Below are 22,898 nucleotides of genomic sequence, written 5' to 3' on the forward strand. Positions count from 1 at the left end.
ACCAGTTGCCAGCTGTCTGATTTTTCCAAAAACACACCAAGCCAGTCCCTCACTTGAATAAAACAGTACATTTATTGTGTCTTTTTATGCAAAAACATTTAAGATCATTATTCTATGGGGCACCGATTGTAAAGTGGAGCACGCTGAAATATACATATATACAACAGACAACGTGGAAAAAAGTGATGTGAATTTTTTTTTAAGTCACCTTTGACCACATTTACAGCAATATTTGTGAACTTGTGATATTTACTTTTGTTTTCGTAAAAATATAACGTCAATTTTAAATCTAAATGTAAAATGTTAAATCTAAATCTAAATGTGACGGTTTCGCGTCCGGCCGAACAACGCCCCTTAACTGTGGTATAGTGAGCGAATACTGTACCGCGGCCTGTCGTGAGCTATTGCTTAAGTAACACTTTCTAATGTTATGGTTATTGTCGTTTTCCTTATAGCTTGCCTGTGACATTTCCAGTGACATTGACAACCACCTTGACGTAGATGAGATAGCTAAGATGCTTGTCACTGATGAGGGGGAAAAAGGAAAACATGTAAGTGAGGTCCTTTAAAATGGTGAGAAGATCCATTGCAACCACAGTATACAATACTGACACCACCCACCTCATCTATCAGGGGAAACCAGATACTGTTGTTCACAGATGGCTTGCAGTTTGGAGATGAGGAACCTTTTGTCCTTCCCCTCCTGTATAAGAGAGCAAAAACATACACCCACAACATTTGTTAAAAGTCAATCAATGTGCTGTAGCTGTCATGCATGGCTAGCATAGGCAGTTAATAATGGATGGCAGTTGACAGAAGAATGATTCGTACAGACTGTCGTGATCCCCTAATATTCTTTTTGGACCACCGAAAAGAATAAAGGCCAACATTTTCACTTATCCGTTGAAATATCTTTACGTCGACAATGTGGATTTCTAAACGCCACCACTGTGCAGAAGTATTCCTACGGCCTTCTAGAGTGCTAGCATGGCCTTCTTTCTTTATTTTATTTTTTATAACAAATGATAATTTTTAGTCTGCAAGTGCTTCAGTTTTTCAGGGATTTTTCAAGCAAAAGTGGCAAACATTTTCTGATACCTGAATGTTTTCTATCATGGTAAATGATTAGCATGAAAACCTTCAGACTTTACAGATTTTTAGACTTCAAAATGTTCAGGGGCACTTTTTTTTAATGCATACATTCTCAATTTGATTTTCTAGCCGGCTGATGAATCTCCTTTGGCCATCAACAACTTGAGCATGAAAATATATCGCCAATCTGCAACAACAGAAAGAATAAGTGAAGCCATTAAAATCTAAAGGGCATAAACATTATTGATTGTTAGATTACATTAGATCACACCTGATAAAAGTTTCAAGGTTGCTCATTAAAAGTATGCAGAAAAAAACGACAGATAGTCACCTAATGTTATATTTTAATGTCAAATTCTATACAAGGAGAATCTTAGGCCCTAACCCAATATATAAAAGTATAATATGATTGCGGCAACTGGACAGTAAAAAATGTTTGGGTCCATGTCACCACTCACAGAAAGACTCCAGTGGCGAGGAATAAGAAGACCGGGTTCTCCACCAGAGAGTTGTAGACCCAACTGAGCCAAGACAGGACTGGGTGGGCGTTCTCCAGCTCCTGGGCCCAAAGCTTCCCTGAGTGAAACATTGTGGTGAGAGTCCTGAAAGGTCCGCACCCCGATGAGGGTTTAATCCTGAGGACAAGAGGACAACAAGCAATCTGTAGCAATTTGCACAGCATTAGTGCATTAGTTCATCTCACAATGCTTTCCATCCTCCCTCCCCCTATGGTGCACGGCATCAAGCCCATTCATTTCTACTGAAGACAAGGCACAACTGTAACTGTAAAAATTAATGTCTGGAATACATTACATTACTTGGCACTGTATAAGCAAACATTGCAGGCCTAGTCAGACTGGCCATCAAGAGCACAGGGACAAATCCTGGTGGGTCTGTCGCTCTGTTGTAACGCTTAAGCAGCCCCCTTTTCATGGGCTCTCAAAAACACAGCACATATCCTCATTCTGTTTTAAGGGTTGTATCTGGGACTGAAAATGTATGCATTTAATGAGGTATGTGTCTTTGAAGTTGAGGAATTCACTCATGCCTTTTGGTGTGGAAATCTTGCGAGCATACTGTAAGAGAGACAGTAATATGCAAACTAGCACTCACGTCCAAAGTGTATAAGCGATAGACACGGCAGCACTGACAAAAGACGGGAAGAACAAAAGAGTGCTGAACAGTGTTGTCATCTGACTGGCCCTCCAGGGCTGTCCGGGGCCCTGACAGTTGGCTATCAGACTGCTCTGGGGATGAAACCAGACAACAAAATGTTTTTCGTCATGCGAGTCAGACACACGATAGTGAAACACTACCGGCTATACCAACCTTCTTTAAGTAGAAAAGCAAAAGCAGTTTTATGATTTGCACGACAGGAAGAGGTGGAGAAAACAGCACCCCGAGCCTGGGAAGAACAGAAGACCGATTAATCTTTAATTCACCGTTCTTATTAAATATTTGATGGTTTAAAAAAAAAGGTGGCGCGACGTTGTGTAATAACCAAGTAAGAGTTTGTCCATATATGAGCTCCAGCACATTACGAGCAATGTCGAACACCGGCTTTCTGTTCCTTTTCAGCACTTGCTTGGAAAAGAGCCTAGAAGGGAAGGTGCTGTTTAGCTGGACACAAACCAATGCTTTCAGCAAAATTAATGTTACACGGATTGGGGGTAAGGCCCAAACTCGCCTCCACAGGAACTCTCCCAGAAAGGTGTAGAGCACCGTGAAGATGAAGTCCATCAGGAGCAAGCGATACAGTTCTTGGCCCACAAAGCTCTCCCAACACTGTGGACAACAGACACAGATAAATATAAAGAATCCGCAAAAAGGTGGATTCAAGGTCAATAGTCACAAACTAAGCACCTGTGAGGCTGCAAACCAAACATGTCATTACTTATGGTGTCCCAACAGCATTCTTTCCGCATCCGCTAATGCTCCAAAACTATCATTATGAGAGTTTAAAACAGGTGGATTCTTGGAACCTTTAGATCGCGACTTTCTGGTTCCACAGCAACTCTCCCCAGCCAGCGGAAACACAGAACTCCAACAATACTGATCTTCAACAGCAGATTCCTGAGAAAATAATGTTGAAACCAAGAAGTTTCCATTTCGACAAAAACAGTATTAGAGGTTAAGCGTTCTCAAGAAGAAGATACGAGATAAGATGATTGCATCTATTCTATTTCATTTTATTGTTTTTATAAATCTAAACAGTATTTTTTTTCTTATCATTAGCTTTTATATCGTTTTATGGAAATACAGCATATATTCACTTAATATGAGATTATCATTTTAAATTGCTTTTTACTTTGCCATTTCTTTTTTTTAAATTTCATTATCCTTAATGGAGCATATTTTTCTTGTAGCCACTTTTTCGCTTATTTGGATTACGCTAACCACACCTTTTTTTCTTTTCTCTATTAATTATTATACTTCATTTATCAATGTATGGGCTTATGTCCTACCTGGGGGGTTTCATGTGTTTCTAATTTAATTTCTATTCTCCTTTTTCCCAACGCACAAACAGAAGCATTGTGCTTAAGCTTGGAAATTTTAAAGGAATATATAAATTATCATTAATATTAGTACGGTCCCTTTGACTCACAATATGACAGATCTCACATGCCAAATGTCAATCAAATTGAAATCATCAATCAAAATGTGCATTTTAAGTTGTTATGGAGTGCAATTTAAGCTTCAGAATTTGTAGTGAAGCATTGGAAGCTCAAGCTTTAAATTGTATACAAAGCTCCACTGTTTAATCACATATAATTCAATTATTACATTAAATCCAAATAATTATCCTGAAACTGATCCTGAAAAGTCTACTTGTTGCTGTGTACTAGTTTTTTCTTTGAAACCAGAGACAGAGGGGAAATTGTCCTAGCTTATGTTAGTGAAATAATAATCAAAGAGATCATTTGAAAGTCGTTTTCTTTTGTCAAAAGGTGAACGTTTAACGTTGAACAGCTGATTGTGAAAGAATTTTGTTTTGATCCTACAGTTCTTCTTCTCACCTGAAGATGGAGACATACACATAGACGCTGGGTGAGTCATGTTTCTCCACCCAAACACACAGGTTGAAGAGGCCGGGGAGTAGCAGGTTCACGCCTGACACCGCTGCAGACAAGAGCAGCAGCTCAGTCTCTCTGACTGCACCCCGCCTTATGGTGGTCTGTGAGGGAATGAACAAATCACAGTGAGGATGAAGCAAGAATTCTCCGATTTCTTTCAACAAGGTTTATTCTGGTTTCCAGTCACATTATATTAAGCCTGTTGCAAGGAATCTGGTGTCCTGTTTGACAGCTACTCATCTTAGGAGCAACATGTAATACAGCTCGTCCAATTTTGTTTTACCTCGGAGCTATTTTAAAATATATGAACCATTTTAAATGGTAGAGATGCAGAATGTTCAGAACTCAGCTGCCCGGCTCCTAACTGGAACCAAGAGGCTCAATCCCATTGCACCTGTTTCGGCCTCTTTAACCTTGCTCCCCATTTATCTTATGATCGATTATAGGATCTCAACTTTAAGGCTTTTATTGAATTTTTTGATAAGTTTTGATATCTCAAACTTTGGCATAGTTTGAGATCCTCGCACAAGGGTCTTCTCACTGGTCCAGAGACCAGGTTGAAAAACTAAAGGAACCACTTTGCTAAACAAACACTTCCTCTTCCTCCTTTTGATGAGAAACATCTTTTGCTGATTCTCACACATGGTAGTCTGAGAACATCTTCCAGCAAAGCAAAAAGGAGAAGTAAGTGAACTGCGTCAGGAAGGAGCTCACCACTGTCATATTTGTGGCATTCTTGAGAGAACTCTACACAGGCCCTTTGTAGTCGCTCAGATCTACACGAAATCTTTGCACACAGTTTTCTCAAACCTCTGACAGGAAGTGGACGGCCGTGGCGCCCAGGGTGATGCCGACTAGACACACAGCCCAGGTCAGCAGATTCACCACGAGGTGGCCGAGTCCCTGCAGGCAGCTCTTCCTCTCGTCTCCACTGATCATCTCAGACAGAAGCTCCTGTTGGTAAAAGCAGCCAGAGACATTGAACTGATCGCCACGATGTGGTGAAACTGATGTGCGAGTTGTGTCTCAGCTTTATTAACTATGACTTCAAAAATCTGTCCGATGCAAAGTGGCCGTCTTTAGTCTCTGCGTGCAGACTGAGAAACTGAAAACTTCCTGTGTGAACCCGCTGTACAAAAACCAAGACAGCGTGACCATGATGTGACAAAGGAACTAAGCTGTCAAATAATTTTCTCGATTGGATTGACGTATTTACTTCAAAATAAAAAGTTTCACACTAAAGTGAGTCTGACGGAATATTCGAATGCTTGCATACTTTGAGCTGAATGCTGATTTTCTCCGACTGAAACCTGACAGACGTCTTCTTGCTCAGTTTAAAGTCCCAGGTGCAGAAAACCTTCACTGCCAGATTCCTGTTAGACTTGAGGACATGAAAACTTCTCCCGAACGACTTGGAAATGCTGCAGGAGAACAACATATATCGATAAAACACACTGCACACATGGAGTAAAATAGTAAGTAATTTATTGTCTGACCTGTACACCAGGATGATGCAGGTAATGAAGAAGGCGATGGCGGTGGTGTAGAAGTAGGCTGCGGGTATGTTGTATGGCACTGTCTGGCACCGGTCATTATCACGGATGGGCAGATCAGGTGATCCGCCGTTGGAACGAGCGGTCGAGAGAGCAGCTTGACACGCTGTGACGGTGGTGTTGGTGTAGTAGCCGTAAAACATCACACTCTGAGAGAGGTAGCCCTGCCAAAGATAACAGAGATCCAGCACAAGAGAAAAAGAAATAAATGTGTATACACTGCTCTGATGTCATGAATGGCCACCTCACCGTGCCCGTTAGAAGATTGAGGCCGATGAAATTGTCGAGATGAGAGTCACGAAGAGGAGGAGGGTGGATGGCCTGAGGGACGACCACGAACAGGCCGTTGGTGACGAGGAGCAGGAGGTTCAAGCGCAGGAGCATTCGGAGGAACAGGAAGTAGGAGACCACTCCAGTTCCGAAACGTCCACCCAGTCTCTTCGTGGACAATTGCCACAGATGGAGGGAACCGAGGACGCTGTGGCAGCTGAAGAGGCAGTGACGCCAAGTCTGGGGGGAGAAAAACCCGAGCGTTTGAATGATGCATAAGGGAAAAATCACGTAGATTACACTGTTTGTACTCACCCTTGAAATGTACACGCTGAGAAAACTGTAGCAAGGAACGTTTCTGCTGATGAGTGAACCTGTAGCTACGTCGCTGAAAGCAAGTCGCCTGATGAATGACAGGTGAGGGGTTTGTTAAAAACTAGCCCTGGTTACAACAGTGGGTTTATTTTACAGGTAATTACATGTTTTCAGTGTCACGTGTACCTGAGCTCCATCTTATCTGCCAGGCAGAATGGAAGGGCTCGCAGCTTCCGCATGGCCTCACTGGCTGAGAGGCCTCGGAGGTTGGACACCAGCTGCTCCTTCTTGTTCCCTGTAAACCAAAAGTTATTACCTGCTGCACCTGTGGGTGTTGGGAGTTGCTGCTGCAGAGAAGAAAGCAGGGAGGCTCAAGTTGTCTAGTTGCTTGCAGTGGTCAGGGGCTAAGAAATGTTCTCTTCACCCTCAGTGCTGGCTTCCCCCACGTCAGCCTCGCTGAAGTCGTCCTGGATCGGTCTGGGGGGTTGAGAGGAGTCGCGGGGGGATGTGCGGTGTCGCTGTGGCCGGGAACGCCGGGAAATGACTGCAGCGCTACTTTTCCCTGTGTGGACGATGGAGAATTTTTAGTTTACACTTACGTAAATGGAGAACTGTCAACAAAACAATGATACGGTGTACACAGGGAGATTTTAAGGCCTGATGACACCTAATCTCACCAGCGGTGCGACTTGGCATTGCAGAGAGGACCTTCAGGGTTGCAGCTGACCAGTGGTTCCTCCGCAGAGAGCTGATCTGCTCCTCGCCAGGCGTCTCATCCCTGACATGCTGGCTTGTGGCTGACAGACGCATCATTTAAAAAAAAGTTTTCAGTCCAGCCATAGATATACTATCCTCAGTGTCACTGGCTTCATGACAATCACAGCAGTCATTGTTTCATAGTGAGCATATTTACATTTTTAGGGAGGTTTATCAAACTGTATATGGAATTACAGTACAAATAAATGGACAAGATGATGTATTTGTACCTGTGCCTTCTCTAACCTCACACAGCTCCAGGGTGTCGGGGCACCCGGCTGCTGGTCCCCCCGAGTACTGGAGGAGGAAAACCTGCCCCGGTTCACATCCTCCCAGATTCCTGCAGGAGAGAACAAACGTACTGACAAGGTTTTATCCAAACACTCCCATACATTTTCCTATTTTCTTAAAATTAAGACTGAAATCTAGATTTCAATATATATATATATATATATATTAAACTTTATCAGTAACACAATTTGAAAAGAGGAAAACGTATTATTGACCTAGCGTTGCTGCGTCCTGAAAAACAAAACAGCTTTCAGCCAAAAGACAGAAAGAAAACTCACTCATAGTCAGAATCCATTTGACAACTGTCGACCTTGAGGCTCACACTGTGGGCCACGCTCCGTGATGATCTCATTTCACTGCAGACACTCCCAGTAGGTCACTCTTCATCAGCCTCACATGGGACCACGGACTGCTGCATCCATCCTTCCACAATCTAAAGTCACGCACACCGTTTGACAAAATGCTGCTCTGCCACCTGTGAAATCCTCACTCGGAGCACACCCACCCTCTGACCCTCGGCACAGAGAACAAACTTCCTGGTGTAACGAATGATGTGTCAGAAATGAACAGACGATGCAGATGAAAGACAACATATTCACTTCCTCTGTCTCTCAACACAGCAGGGCCTTATTTGCATTTGGTTCCAAGCGTCAGCTGCCTGCATTACTGTATATAACGTCTGTATAAAGATGTGTTGTTGAGTGTTGGATTATTTTATTTTGAAAAAAAAAAAGCTTTCAGTGGTAGCATCAGTGGGCTGTTAGGATGAGTGACTGTCATGAAACTAGTTTAAGCAGCCAGTTGACCTGAGTTGATTTAGAATCATGATTGTTTACTGCCCACCAGTGGTCTCAGTGAGGAACTGCAACACTACAGTAAATGATTCAAAACTGCAGATATCCATAGAAGAATATTAGGGCCAGGTATAAGAATTCATATTATTTTTTAATATAAAGTTAATATATGATATATTCTTCATCTAATACATTTTTTTAAACTTTTTTGTCTCATGCCTGGCCCTAATACTCTTCTGTACATCCATACAAGACACATGCTGTACGTTATAATAAAAAGAAGAAAAAAAAGAGTTAAAATTAAACAGTGAGGGGTGGTGTAAAATGAATTGATTTAGTTCTCAAGTTGGAGAGAAGAAGTTTTTTGTTTTTTTAACATCTCTTGTCTCTTTATTTCACGTTTAGAAGTTAACACAGGTGTTGCCGTTTACGGGGAGCTCCTGAACGCACCGACAGCAGGGGCGGAGTCAGAAAAGTTCTCAGGAAGCAGTCCGACAGAAACGAAACTGCCTCAAAGTTTGACAGGACGAGTTTTCGTTTTGAAGCTCGCCTTAACACTGTCCGGCGGGCGAAAAACATCCGGTGATACAGGACAGCCGAGGGGCGGAAGAAAAGAAGACATGCAGAGCAGTGCTTACGGGGCCTCTCTGGCCGGCGGGGCTTTCGACTTGGCGAGTTTCGTCCGACAGCCGCAGACCATTCTGCGCTGCCTGAGCTGGGTGAGTGACTGCACGGGGGCGCTCGTTAGCATCTGAGCTAACCAGCTGTCACCTCACCGACGGCACGGAGTCGACACGAACCGGCCGGTGGCGCGTATCGCGTCGCCCGCGTTACGAGCTGCGAACACCGGACACGAACCGGGGGTTCCAGCTTTTAAAAGCCGAACGACCCGTTGAACGGAGCACGAGTCCGACGTGTGTCGCGTGGCTCTTGTTGACACTAGCTACTGTTAGCTAGCACGCCCAGTGCTGTGTCACCGCACCAACGGATGGACGACGTCAGAAGTGCTTAAAATGATTCTTTTCTTTCTTTCTTTTTTGAACTTTCTTTATTCGTTAATCTGGTTTAAAAACGGCACCGGTGAGGATGTGAAATGGACGCGACTCGTTTTTTATTCTGGCGTGTCAACGTTGCAATCAGGAACTGAACGCCCCTCGCGTCACCTGTTGAGCGGAGGCACATCAAAGCCTGTTGTGTCCCGCGTGCGGCCCTGTCACTCTCCACACGCGTCCAATCAGGTGACGCGTTGAATCGATCACTGCGGAATGTCCTTGGTACAAGAAACTCTTAGGCTCCTAAATCAAACAAAGTCCTTTCAAATGCAGAGTCCTGACAGCCAATCCCTTTGTCAACTAACGATTCTTTTTTTTTTTTTACTATTGAATAATATTGTTCATTATTTTCTCGATTGACCGATGACTTGTGAGACCCATAGTATGCTGATGGTGTTGACCCCGAGCCACAGATGTTGTGTTGTTTTCGTCCACGCACCAAAGAGTTTACATGTCATACGAGCAGCAGAGGAACCAGAACACCTTTTCACATTTGAGAAGCTGAAACAAGATACATCTACTTAAACTCATTCATCGATTATCAAAAGACCTGGCGATTCGATTAGTAGTTGATTACTAATCGATTCATAGATGGATAGTTGCAGCTCTGATCTACAGGCAGTAACAGTTCAGAAGTATAATCACTAAGATTGTGTAATTAGTATACAGGGGCTATTCTACAAAAAACAACACATGGATGTAGAGCTGCAACCAATATTTATTTCAAATTTTTCTGATTTGATTTTGTCAAATAATTTCACAACTTAAGTTCTGATTCCATGTTGATATCTTCACATGTCTTCTTTAACACAAAACTAAAAGATATTCAATTTGAAATGACATAAAATACGGAGAAGCTTGTACCAGAGAAGGTGTGCCATTTTTTTGCATGAATAAAACCATGTCATGTAATTGATCATCAACAGATTGTCACTGATCATTTTTTTCTTCCAGTAAGCTTATTGATTAATACAGTAATTGATTCGTCTCTTCACTCTTCTGTGTTGAGATAGATCAGGATTTTAAACTTTTCCACTGTTTGAATATGAATTTGGATTTCTTTTTTTCATGTATGGGGAAAGTTTCTTTGCAATGTGAGTCATGTGATAAGAATCACACGCAGCCCCGCAGCTGCTTGACTTAAAACATGCCTTTTTTTGACATTAACCCTGTGTCCCTCCTTCACAGATATTTTCCATTGTGGTCTTTGCGACGATCACAGCAGAGGGCTACATCAACTCAGCCAGCGCGCAAGATGTCAAGTGCATGTTCAACGGCAACGACAGCGCCTGCAGCTACGGTGTGGGGATCGGAGTCCTTGCCTTCCTGGCTTGCGTTGCCTTCGTCGTGCTGGACGCCTACTTCCCGCAGATCAGCAATGCCAAGGAGAGAAAATACATTGTTATCGGAGATTTAGTCTTCTCAGGTGAGAGTACGAGAATAAAGGAACAAATATCCCTAAACAGGAAGTGCAGCATTTCAGTTGAGGTTAGTGTTGTCATCATAATTCATCTTAATTCTGCTGTTTTTTTTGTTTTTGTTTTTATCGTGGGACAGTGGCTTGGACATTGCTGTGGTTCATCTGCTTCTGTGTCCTGGCCAACCAGTGGTCCCACACGACTGATAAATCTGCTCTCCCTGGTGATGCCGCCCAGGCTGTCGTGGCCTTCTCCTTCTTCTCGGTCATCTCCTGGGTGAGCCCCTCCTCCTCCTCCTCCTCCTTGTCGTGTCGCCAGCATTTGACTAACAAAGGAATTTGATAACACTCAACTCCGCTGGTCACATATTTGAGCCGTGTATAAGCTTCACTCACTGTTTCAAACTTCTTTCAACAGGCTCTCTTGTCCTACTTTGCGTATGCGAGGTATCGCCAGGGCGTGAATGACTTCGACCAGGACTACAGAGACCCGGCCAGCGACCACACCACTCCGTACCCGCCTGCGCCATACGCCAGCGGTCCCACGGGCTACCAGCAGTCGCCTTTCGCCCAAAATCAGGAGCAACCTGGGGACTACCAACCTCCTGCTTATTGAAGGACTGAGGTCAAACACATGAATCCCACCAGGGGAGTTTTCTTTTAAACTAAAGACGTGTGCCAATGTTTTCAGACACAACTTGGACTGTTCTCTGCACTCCAATTTTTTTGCATATTTTTTGGGTGCACTGCTGCATTTTAATGTTGTTTTTCAGCGTTGTAAGTTGTCACAAGAGAGAGGACGACTGTGCCATTGCTGTTATCTTTGTACCAAAACACATGTAGTAATTCCAGTGCCCCTTTTTGTTTCAGTTTTGACAGCTGCTAATATCAAAGCAATAATTGACAGGTTAGGGTTATTGTTATCATCTGGAAATCTGCTTTTGCATTGTTTAGATGCATTTTTTTTGTATGAATATGTTACTGTTTTGTGCTTATATTTTCATTACTGTCAAATTCATATACAGCAGTTTAACAAGGTAATTCAGCCAAATAGTTCCTTTGAAATGATTCATGTTGTTCTTTTATGTCAACAAAACAATGCCATGTTATTTAATCAATGGGCGCATTGAATATTTTCCCTTTAACTACTGCAATGCCATGTTTTTGTTTCTTTTTTTAATCATCTACCACTGAAAAAAATGTCTTTAATGCACTGAGACCGGGAGCAGTTAATTTCTAAACTGATTTAAGATTTTTGATTGTATTGGTTTAAATCCAATCCTGGGTGTTTTCTTAATTTGAGGTAGCCAAACCACTCACGTCAGCTACCTCCTGTAGAAGTTAGCGTGTGCCTTACTGAGTTCAGTCATAGTTTAAAAAAAAAATCTTATTCAGCAATTGTTTGATTTCAGGAATTCATTGATATAATTGATATATTTATTATGTTATACAATCCTTTCAGTCCTGGTGCATGACAATCAGATCTTAAATTATTCTCTACATTTCCTTTTTTCCCTCTTGCTTTTTTCATTTTGTTTCGTAATTGTGCTTTTTTTTCATGCGTTGCAGTTTTACTGTCGCACTCAAAGGGGCTTTACACTTTTTTCCCAGTTCAAGTGCCTTATACAGTGTTGTGTCAAATAAAATAAAAAAACTGATGTGGTTCTGAAGCTCTGGTCAGCCCAGGCCTTATATCCTCCTTTTAAGAGAGATCCGGACTCTGTGCACGGCCGTGATCTCCCTTGGTAAATATTTGAGTAGTGATTGTGCCGGTGAGTGTGGAGGAACTTGTGGACAGAGGAAACGGCACCATGATGATGTGAAAGCCAGGAAGCTAATACATTATAGTCCTGTTTTAGATCAGTGAATTCAAACAAAGATGTCTACTTCCTATTTAATCACAGACTATGGGCTTGTGAACGCAGCACAACATGACTGAATAAAATAATGTAAAGGGAATATTTACCATAGTGAGAAATAGAAGAAGACACATTTTTGGCTTTATTTTGACCATAAATTAAGTCCTGTTTAATTAATTTAAGACTGGGGATGGATGCAGTTTAGTGGAAAAGACTCAACAGAAAATAACAATTTCCATAAATACATTTTAAATGGTTGTGAATCTCTATGAGAACGTTTTGCATCTTTGCAGCGTTTTTGCGTCGCTTTCTCTCAAGAATATCAATCCAGAGAATAATAACAGGACAGCATTACCAAACATGAAATTATAAATTATAACATAGTTATTGGTCATAATAATGTGTAATTGTGTCGTAGACTAAATTGAAACCGTCACAACAACAGAAGAAACAAATCCAGTAAATGTGAACACGATCCTGCAAAGATGCAGATTCAACATTGTAACACACAATTCAGGTGTATGAGTTCATTCAAAAAAGCCAGCTTTCAAACATACCTCCTCACATCGACCTCGGCCACCGTCTTTATAGTCCTATCTGTGTTTTAATGTGAACATGCGACGTGGAATTAGGACGATATTGACTTCGTGCCGTTTGTTCGTTCGCAGTTGTCATATTTGCGACTGCACTCGAACGCAGCGTCCGACGGAGCCGCCAGTATCCGCGGCGCGCGCAGGTAGTGCACGACGCTGTCGTCATCCATATACAGGAAGTAATGATCGGCTGTCCGCGAAACGAAACACGGAGGCGAAGGAGGAGAGAGCGACAGCGACCCGTTATTATTATTAATGATAATAATGAAGAGGATAATAATAATGACGTGTGAGCGGACCGGAAGCTGAACATCTAACATCTGCGGGTGAGTGTTTCAGGTCGCAGCGATTTGTGATGGCATGTGTGTGTGTGTGTGTGTGTGTGTGTGTGTGTGTGTGTGTGTGTGTGTGTGCTCACAGACATGCAGATGTTTCTCTCCCTGTGTAAAGGGGGACAGGCCCCGGGGGTCCTGGGGCCTCTGACGTGGTCCCAGGGGTCTGCAGCTAAAATGACAGATACTCACACATCAGTGTTTTTTTTTGTGGGGTCAGACTCTCCTCACTGGACACATGCACGTTCTAATCAAGTCCACATTGTAACACACACCCCTTGATGTGCAGATTCTACCTCACAGCTCTAACTGAACTATTTATGGGCCTCACACACACACACACACACACACAAACACACACACACACACACTTTTGTCTCCTTGATCTTCTTCCCTTGAGGGCCCATCTCCCCAGATGTCGTCCTTTATGGTGGCACAACAGGCTCAAAACAGTAACACTCAACGATTTTCCCACCTATAAATTTTCCTCTTTCCTTGAAAAGGACTTATTGCATTAACTAATACCAACAATTGTTGCCGCACCTTTGAATCCAAAGCACACACTTTCAAACTGTTTACTTTCAGCAAGGTGCCGTAAGTGAGGCCTTGTCACGGTTACTGTACCTCATGTCGACCTATTGGTGAAAAGGAAACTCGAACCCTTATGACACATGTTATTGAGCCTTGATGTTTTTACAGTTTAAGCATGAGCTTCATCATGAATAACTGAATAAAAAGAAAATACGAATACAACCAAATATGTATAGAATAGAATTACAATTTTTCAAAAATGTAAACATAAATGCTCATCTTTTCTGCATTGTTTATACTCTAACCCAAGTCTCTTGTTTACTGATTCATAATTCATCCATTTGTTTCTACAATTCTCACTCATCCTCTTGACTTAACATTTTTGGCTGAAGGCCCAGAAAGATTTAAATCAGTCGTTAACAAATGTTACTACAAATCAAAGTCAGTTTGAGTTCCTGTAGCTTCCCCGATACACTGTTATTTACATATATCTTTCATACTCAGACAGTGAAGTTCTCTCTCTCTGCTGTGGTAATCAGGCTGATCTCTGGCCTCAGTCCAGTCTGGGCACTCACATTGCTGATTGCGTCACAGGAACAACCCCCGTTATGTAGGAATGTCGCGGCCACAGGTTTTCATGTTAGGATTCCACCTTCTATGGAGGTGGGGGTTATTGTGCAAATGTCTTCTTGACCTCTAGAATCGGGGGCCTTCAGAGGGTGGCTAAGACGAATGGCGACTTTTTGTTTGAACCCGCGTTGGCCTCCTGCGAAGGTTTTGCCCCTTTGGACCGGACCGTAATCCTCTGAGTTAAAGTTCACCAGCGCTTTGACAACACTTAGTCCGTGGGTTGCACTGCAAACAACGAGCAGAGGGAGACTTTAGAGCTCAGGGAATGTTTGTGGACGTCCAGTGAGGTAAATCTGATGACACGGGTTCAGCATTCGGGCAGGAACAGACAAAGAGGTAAGCCCCTTCCATCGATTCCGTTCCAGATCAGAATCCGCTGCTGTCAGACTGTGTCTTCACTTAAATACCTTGGTAGGTTTAGTTCAGAGAAGGATGGTTTTTTTCTTGCCAAGAGGGTGTGGGGGGTCGCTGTCATAATGGACTGCTGTTTGGCTCGGGGCCCTCCCTTATGAAAGGCTCTTTCAGCCGCGGCTCTCCTTGCAGAGAAACGCAGCGGTGTTCAGGCCACAGAGTGTGACGCTCCTGAGGCCACGTTTCCGAGCTCCCTGGAATTTAGCGAGGTCTTTAAGGTTCTTTACGCTGCAGCGACGGACGGTGACCCTGGGAAGTGTAGAGGACGACCGGCGTCTCGCGAGAGAGCGGCCGTGCAGTGCTTAGGGTTCCCTTTGGTTTTTTAAGGTTTTAGGCAAATATCAGTATATTGATAACAGGTTGTAGCAACGTCACATAAATCCCTCACGTGAATTTGTGGAATATTTCTGTCCTCCTCCCCACGCCGAGCTAGATTAAGAATCTACTTCTTTACACTTCTCCGTCAGTTGGGTTAAATCTACTTCAAGTTAACAAATAAGCAATAAATGATTATTTACCTTATTGATTAATCTTCCGGTTATCAAGGTCAAAATGATGACCTGTTCTAAAGTCTTGTCCTACCAACAGTCCAAACTTGCAAGATAAAGAAAAACCAGCAAATCTTATAAACTCAGGACTCTGGGAACTTTCAAGTGTCTGCTTGAAACTGCCTTAAAATAGCTGCTGATTAATTCATTTTCTATCGATCAGCGTTTCCACCCAAAACTTTTTAAGAGGGCATGAAGTCCTTAGATTATATTGGTTCCAGCCAACAAATGTCGTGCGTTGTCGATGAGTTTGTGGATTATTTTATTTGTATCAGTATCAGCAAATCAACACATTTGAAGGAGCTGACATTTTTTTCTTCCTCAGCGACTTTGTCAATGAGCTGCTGATTATATTACATCATAGTGATTGTAACTGGAACTTACACAAGGCAGCGATTTGTGTATTTCCTGTTCTTCCTGCTCACGTCCCTTCCTTGTCACTGAACGGGCTCCTCCCAGCCTCCACATTGACAAGCCGCTTTAGAGGCCACCTGATATATTCACCCGACCGACAGCCACTGCCACTTCTTGCTTCCTCTCCATGTAATGTTTAACCGGTCGTACACTCACTTGAACAAGCTCCCACCAGGATCTTTTTTTTTTTCTAGAAAGCGATATTTAAGATAAAGGTTTAAAGGAGTAAAGATTGGATTTGCAGTTGAAGACAGTCGACGGACGGATGTGAGTAGGATTTGATTCGAGTTTTGTTAGAGTTTTATCATCTGAAATTTCATTGCTGCATGTTGAACTTTTAAAGGAAGCTTAAAGGAAATGTGTTTCTCTTCAAATAGCTTAACATTGTTCAAAGATTTCATTTGTGAATCCTTTTGTCCCCCCTGTCAGTTTTCATGTCCAGACGGAGCCCTTCTGTCGAGTTTTGATATTTGCTCAAAAGCAGGTGTAAAATACAATGGCACTCCTTCGAGCACACACCTCCGCCAAGGCCAAACAATCCATTAAGGAAGATAAAGGGAGTGTTCTGATAGCCTAAAAAATGTATTTGTCAATGAACAGAGGAGGACAATGTTACATGTATTTTACTCTTGTATCTGGTCAAGAGAAATAAAATGAACACAAAATGTGTTAACTGGCTTAAGTTAGACAACAAAAGACTTGCTCACCGTCTGTCTCTCTTTCTTCCTTTCTTTCCCTTCAGGTCCCTCCAGGCCTCTGTCTTCCATGCCTGCTCCCTCAGGCTCCGCTCGACTGGAGCAGAATGAGCCTATGAACTCCCTGCGAATCTCCGTAGGAGGCCTCCCCGTTCTGGCCTCCATGGCCAACGCCACTGACCCTCGCTTTCGGCTCAAATGGAGGCCCATCGTGGCGGTGGCCGTCGCCCTCACCGCGCTCCTGCTGCTCTTCGTACACTTCGCCTCGGGCTTCCGCCCCCGCCCCTACAGCTCGCCCGGCTTGCGAGCCCCCCACAGTGACACCAGGCAGTCCGATTCCCATTACAACGACACCTACCCTCTCAGTCCGCCTGAGCGCACGCCGCAGGGCACCCGCTACCGCATCGGGGTCATCGCCGACCTGGACACCAGCTCCCGCAGTGACAAGAAGCTGACGTGGTTCAGCTGCCTGCGGCGGGGCTACCTGCTGGTGTCCGAGAGCGGCGACAAGGTGGCGGTGGAATGGGATGCGGGCAAGGTGGTGCTGGAAAGCCACCTGTCGGAGAAAGGCAGGGGCATGGAGCTTTCTGAGCTGGTGGTGTTCAATGGGAAGCTCTACAGTGTCGACGACAGAACGGGCGTCGTCTACCACATCGACGGAGACAAGGCTGTGCCCTGGGTCATCTTACCTGACGGCGATGGCAGCGTTGCCAAAGGTAATTCAGAAGTTCTTGGGGTACCAGACTGAGAGTCCTGGTGGAAAGTAGCAAAGTGTTTCTGTACGTGTGTGTAGAGCCGCTTTCAGACATGAACTCCAGGAAATTGTGTCCAGAAGGAGGTTGTCAGAGTCGGACGTGTTCACACACCAACAGGAACATTTTCTGTGGCGTCTGGGTGAAGCATGGCGGAGCAAGGACTTGGCGATTAACTCCTCTGCGGTCAGGAAAAGTTCTGGAAAACTGTCCGGAGCAACATTTTCAGACATTTGTGTTTTTTCTTAGATACAGCCCCTCCGGAAAATCTCAGGAAACTTCAGTGCATGTCTGAAAGCAGCTTCATTTTGATGTATTTGTATTGCATGTATTGCTAATAATATTAGTCCAACTCCTCGGATTCTTCTTGGAACCTTAAAACACAACAAAGATGCTTCCTACACACTGATATTAACAACAGTGTTAACAACATGCATTAGCTTCAAGTATATTCTGCTTGTCCTGAGACATATTATGCTTTTATATACTTATATTATACTAGTGGAGTATTTTTTACATCCATGTATTGGTGCTGTTACTTTGTCCTGATAGGGTTCAAAGCTGAGTGGCTGGCAGTGAAAGACGAGCACCTGTACATCGGTGGTCTGGGGAAGGAGTGGACCACCACCGAGGGCGAGTTCGTCAACAACAACCCAGAGTGGGTAAAAGTGGTTGGCTTTAGAGGGGACGTACGACACGAGAACTGGGTTCCCAGGTACAGATCTCTGAAGTCGGCTGCCGGGATCGAACCCCCAGGTGAGGATGTAAATGTGGCCTCGCTCGAGGTCGCTTCCGTTTCTCCCTGTTTTTCGCTTGACTCTCTTTACCGCATCCCTCTCAATCTCCGCAGGCTACCTTATCCACGAGTCAGCAGCGTGGAGCGACACTCTGCAGCGCTGGTTTTTCCTCCCTCGCCGCGCCAGCAAGGACCGCTACGAGGAGACGGCGGACGAGCGCCGTGGCACCAACCTCGCCCTGAGCAGCTCGGCGGATTTCAAAGACGTCATTGTGAGCCGAGTGGGTCCCCTGAACCCCACGCACGGCTTCTCCTCCTTCAAGTTTGTCCCCAACACGGACGACCAGATCGTTCTGGCACTCAAGTCGGAGGAAGACGCCGGAAAGGTGGCTACATACATCATGGCCTTCACACTTGACGGACGCGTCCTTTTACCCGAGACCAAGATCGGGGACGTGAAATATGAAGGCGTGGAGTTCATATAGAGGACTCGGGAGACTGAGGGGACTCGCTCTTGAGGCACTGTGGATCTATTTTGTTTACAATCCAGTCACTGTTGAAGTTCACGTGAGTGCTGCTTCCTCATCACGTTTGTCAGAGACAGAACTCCACCGCTGAAAGGAGTTGGTTCTGAGACTGTGACGTGTGGTCTCTGTGGCTCTGGGGTTCAGAGAAAGTGTCCGTCAAAACAATGCCAGCATTTCTTGTGGTGCGTCATCTCCTTTCCATGCCAAAACGTGGCCCTCAACAGTACTGTAGCCTTTTCTTATGATGAATGTACAAACAATTGATTTATCACACTGTGATTTTTTCTCCCCCCTAAAGCAGACATTTCCATGCACATACTACATACACTCTCGAAAGGTCAAAGGCCTTTCCCCCCTTTGCTCCATATTCAACTGCATCATTCTGTACAACAGCAAACATTTTATTGTCGGGGCATTTACTAAAAGCCTGTCATTATTCTTCATAAAAATCAACAATATTTGAAGAAAAAATAATTATACTCTATGTAATGTGTTTTTTTTTCAGAGGAGGGGGGGTGCTGAGTAAATTCTTGATTCTCCTTTTTTTGTGTCCTGTTATATAATTCCTATTTTGGTTTGGATCTTGCAACATAACTGGTTCTGGAAAATCAGACATTGTCCAGTTTCAACTGGACCAAAACAGTTCTTTTGGGTGAAATGAAACTTAAGGAAAGCAGCAGGTTTGGAGAAGTGAAACTACCCCCCTTTTTGTAACTAGGACTTAAGAGGGGAGATATGTGTCCGATTTTAAACGAGACGGCACATCCGAGGAGAACAGAGGGAAGAAGGTAATGTGGCTTCATAATATCTAAAGATATTCATGCTTGATATATTAATTCCATGCACATTCAGCATATAGGGGTGATAGACTAGTATTGGCCCTAATCGTGATTTTTAAAAGAGGAAATAGTATGTTAATACTGCACCCATGATAATATCATGTAAATAATTGAGTGCCTCTTAAATCATTGACATTTCTTTCTGCAGTGATACACTAACTCTCTGGTTCACACTCCAACAGCAGCTAGGTACTAGTATTTAGTAGTATTGTGAATGCCATTTGTTTACCAAAAATAAACCAATAAAACAAAGTTAAAGATGAATTTCACAAGTAGCTTTATTATTATTTTGTCTTGTTCTCTATGTTCTATAGACACTGTGATAAGTCTTGAGGCCGTGACAATTGTGTAGTGTCGTCATGTTCAGCTATAATAGATGTTGAATTCCATCTTAATGAAAGTGACATTGGTTTTATATTCACTGCACTTTGTGCAAAACTTCCACTCTACAGTTGGTGCACCTCAAAACCATCCAAATAATGACCTTTAAATGTTAAAGGAAAGTGGAGTGTGTGTTGTTTTTGTCACCCATCTTCTTCTTGTCGTTGTCCATCAGAGTGAGAAAAAAAAATGCTGACGCGTCGAAACACATGCACTCTGTGGCTTCTGCTGTTCCTCCATGTCTCTGGCAGTGCACTCAAATTTAACCTGCTCAGTGAGTCATCTCAAGTGCTTTTTATTTCTGTGAAAACTAAAAAAAAAAGAAAATATGACTGAGTATATTAAATGCCCACATTGTGCACTTTTACAAATATATTTTGACCACGCTCATTGGAGACAGAGTCAATGTGTAGACTATTTATAACCTCTCTGCTGCTGTCACGGCCTCGTGGATACGACCTGTGCTCGCATACAGAGCGAAAGGCCGAGCCGAAGGAAGGCGACCTGAGGCTGTTTGGCTCTGAGAGCGTGTCAGAGGGCCGCGTGGAGGTCTACCATGATGGGAAGTGGGGAACAGCGTGTGACGACGGCTGGGACATGGCTGAGGCCCAGGTGGTGTGTCGCCAGCTCCGCTTCCCCGGCGCAAAGTCAGTGGTCGTTGGGAAGGACTATGGAGAAGGTGACCTTTACTTCCCTATTTCCCCCACCAGAGGGCAGTGAAATGATTGGACATGAGTGGGGAACTGTGATTTGAGGTTCTGTTGAATGTTGTGTTGCATTAAGAAGTAACCAATGTATCCCCTTTGATTTTACACCATACAGCGTCTGGACCCATCTGGCTGGATGACATCGATTGTAAAGGCACCGAGAGTCATCTGTTTACTTGTGGTTTCAAAGGCTGGGGAATGACGGACTGCACCCACAAAGAGGATGTTGGAATTATTTGTGATACAGAAAGTGGGTGTTCAAACTCGAGCAACTCTTATTCAGTGAAAGTAGATTCTGCCCTTCGTGCTCATTTTCTCTCAAAATGTTCATCCCGATGATTTGTGATTCCAGGCACTGGGTTGGCCCTTAGAGATTCTAGACACTTCCTGGACCACAGCTTCAGTCTGCCTGATGACCTTGGCAAAATGTTTGACCGTGAAAGTGGCTGTGACTTCCTGATCTCGGTCAACAGTGCCACTGGAAAAAGACAGGAGGACGGCACTCTGGAGACGGTGGGAACAAGGATCTGCGCTCACAAAATAATCCTCTCGCGATTCCCGCTCTTTAATGCTTCAGAGGACGCTTCCAACATCACCGTCGACATTAACCAGTCGTGCCAACCATATTTCTCCTCCTTCATTAGGTATCTTCAACAGCTTAGATGATTTGTATTCCATCAAGATAAAGATTTCATGTTAATTTCACCCAAAAAGAAAGCAAATCAGAAAAAAAAATCGAATAAATATTCAACAATTTTCTTCTCAACAGGTACATTTACACCCGCAAGATAGATGTGACCTTGACCTCTGTGCAGTGCCTCCACTGGATGGCGTCTAGGTTTGGGGTGAAGCAGCTGATGGACGGCACGGCCCGGCTGTTCTCCAAAGTCCTTCCAGAGGACGCTTTGTTTCACACCCAGGTGTCCATTTTCAAATATGCGCAGGAGACTGAGGACTTTGTTCTCCAGGAGAGCTGCATCCAGTACCTGGCCTGGAACTATGAAAACCTGACCCGATCTCCAGCTTGGCCCGAGCTGCCCATGGAGCTCCTCGGAGCCGTTCTGACCCGCTCGGACCTGGTGGTGCCGGATGAGTATTTTCTGCTCCAGACGGTAGAGAGCTGGATCACAGAGAAGGGCAACTCCATCAGTTTGGAAAGCCAGGTTGACCTGTTGAATCGCATCCGTTTCCCAATGATCCCCGTGGAGAAACTGTACGAGCTCGAGTTCAACTCCTCTCTTTACAGCACTCATGAGAAAACGTATCATGAAAACATGTTGAGGGCCTTCCAGTTTAATGTTCTCCTCTTCAGAAATCTTTTGGCCAACCCAAGGTTCAACGGACAAGACGATGATTACCAGCCTCGGCTCTACACCAATGACCCATGGAGCACTGTTATTGACTCCGCCCCCGGTCAAGCCTCAGACAAGTCGTTTAGCACACCTGTCCACCAGAGCCTGGTCTTTAAGGACAAAATCATTCACTGGCAGGCGAGTCTCTTGAAGCATCAATACGAATGTTCAAACCGGGGGCTGCGCTGCACGTCGCTCCCTGCGGCATGGCTGTATCCCCACAACCAGTACTCCGAGCGCAATATCCTCTTTCGTAACCAGCTCCTGCTGGTGTGCCAAGGCAAGTACATCTGTCAGGTTCAGGAGTTCAAGAACAAACTGGCGCACATTGCTGAAAATGTCACCGAGGGTCTTGCCTATCCCTGTCCTGATGACCAGTTCACCTACCGCTTTGTCGTGAGACCTGCGTTTGTCTTGATCTGATGATGAACAGATTGCAATCGTGTACTCACTTTACCTGACCCCCCCCCCAACAAATCCCTGTTGATTATCTACAGATATCTCACTTGAAAGTGGTTTAATTCATATCATGTTGATCATAGTCCTTTTTTAAAATGAGTAATAAATCAAGTCATTTCTTTGTCCTTTAATGGTGTCAACACTTTTCTTTTGGAAGGCCCAATTAGTCCCTCACAAGGTTTATTCAGATATGAGACAGATAAAACAACAAATGGTGTGTCAAGTCAAATTAACCACCACCAGACTAATTTATGGCTTTGCTTCGCTGAACATAAGCTGAGCCTTTCAGTTCAAGGCGGGCCAAGTTAACGTTGCAATTCATTTGAGTGTGCCAGAGGCAAAAGGTCCAAAATGTTAACTGCACAGATTCTCACATGAACTTAGTAATGTCCGCTGTCATGACCTCGGCCGTTTAGCTGCTGTCCAGCTCACAGAAGGAGACGGGTTCATGTGCATATATCATTACTCTTACATTTACTGAAATGAAGAAAAATAGATAACAAGAGATAAGCCAGCCA

At 44.0% G+C, this 22,898-nt stretch overlaps 4 protein-coding genes across 17 annotated transcripts; 3 read left to right on the forward strand and 1 right to left on the reverse strand.

Moving 5' to 3' along the window:
• Positions 1-53: 53 nt before the first annotated feature.
• Positions 54-8,557, reverse strand: LOC118289328 (transmembrane channel-like protein 6). 9 transcript variants are annotated; one of them, XM_035616257.2, is made up of 20 exons: positions 7,630-8,557; positions 7,291-7,400; positions 6,982-7,101; positions 6,729-6,866; positions 6,491-6,599; positions 6,305-6,392; positions 5,969-6,229; positions 5,663-5,883; positions 5,443-5,587; positions 4,977-5,120; positions 4,110-4,267; positions 3,075-3,165; positions 2,780-2,877; positions 2,594-2,689; positions 2,422-2,497; positions 2,206-2,339; positions 1,551-1,727; positions 1,201-1,279; positions 622-703; positions 54-525 (listed from the first exon to the last, which is right to left on the reverse strand). In XM_035616257.2, the coding sequence occupies exons 1-19, from the start codon at positions 7,701-7,703 to the stop codon at positions 623-625; spliced, it is 2,400 nt and encodes a 799-aa protein (XP_035472150.2). In that variant the 5' UTR covers positions 7,704-8,557; the 3' UTR covers positions 54-525; position 622. The 9 variants fall into 9 exon arrangements, with proteins under 9 accessions (XP_035472150.2, XP_035472152.2, XP_047184013.1 ...); XM_035616259.2 differs by lacking the exon at positions 1,201-1,279; XM_047328057.1 differs by having other exon boundaries at positions 5,969-6,392.
• A 69-nt stretch (positions 8,558-8,626) lies between these two features.
• syngr2a (synaptogyrin 2a) lies at positions 8,627-12,284 on the forward strand. The gene is made up of 4 exons (XM_035616268.2): positions 8,627-8,864; positions 10,386-10,623; positions 10,755-10,891; positions 11,033-12,284. Exons 1-4 carry the CDS (start codon positions 8,766-8,768, stop codon positions 11,228-11,230), a joined length of 672 nt encoding a protein of 223 aa, XP_035472161.2. The 5' UTR covers positions 8,627-8,765; the 3' UTR covers positions 11,231-12,284.
• A 950-nt stretch (positions 12,285-13,234) lies between these two features.
• cant1a (calcium activated nucleotidase 1a) lies at positions 13,235-19,745 on the forward strand. 5 transcript variants are annotated; one of them, XM_035615144.2, is made up of 5 exons: positions 13,237-13,392; positions 16,127-16,199; positions 16,675-17,343; positions 17,932-18,135; positions 18,230-19,745. In XM_035615144.2, exons 3-5 carry the CDS (start codon positions 16,698-16,700, stop codon positions 18,598-18,600), a joined length of 1,221 nt encoding a protein of 406 aa, XP_035471037.2. In that variant the 5' UTR covers positions 13,237-13,392; positions 16,127-16,199; positions 16,675-16,697; the 3' UTR covers positions 18,601-19,745. The 5 variants fall into 5 exon arrangements, with proteins under 5 accessions (XP_035471034.2, XP_035471037.2, XP_035471033.2 ...); XM_035615145.2 differs by lacking the exon at positions 13,237-13,392 and adding an exon at positions 13,806-14,895; XM_035615141.2 differs by lacking the exon at positions 16,127-16,199 and having other exon boundaries at positions 13,235-13,392.
• LOC118288721 (galectin-3-binding protein A) lies at positions 19,300-22,511 on the forward strand. Of its 2 annotated transcripts, XM_035615139.2 has the most exons (7): positions 19,347-19,430; positions 19,630-19,670; positions 20,038-20,136; positions 20,338-20,541; positions 20,685-20,819; positions 20,922-21,213; positions 21,339-22,511. In XM_035615139.2, exons 3-7 carry the CDS (start codon positions 20,052-20,054, stop codon positions 22,342-22,344), a joined length of 1,722 nt encoding a protein of 573 aa, XP_035471032.1. In that variant the 5' UTR covers positions 19,347-19,430; positions 19,630-19,670; positions 20,038-20,051; the 3' UTR covers positions 22,345-22,511. The 2 variants fall into 2 exon arrangements, with proteins under 2 accessions (XP_035471031.1, XP_035471032.1); XM_035615138.2 differs by lacking the exon at positions 19,630-19,670 and having other exon boundaries at positions 19,300-19,430.
• The last annotated feature ends 387 nt before the right edge of the window (positions 22,512-22,898 follow it).

This window comes from Scophthalmus maximus, chromosome 17 (genome assembly GCF_022379125.1).
Source record: "Scophthalmus maximus strain ysfricsl-2021 chromosome 17, ASM2237912v1, whole genome shotgun sequence".
Lineage (NCBI taxonomy): Eukaryota > Metazoa > Chordata > Actinopteri > Pleuronectiformes > Scophthalmidae > Scophthalmus > Scophthalmus maximus.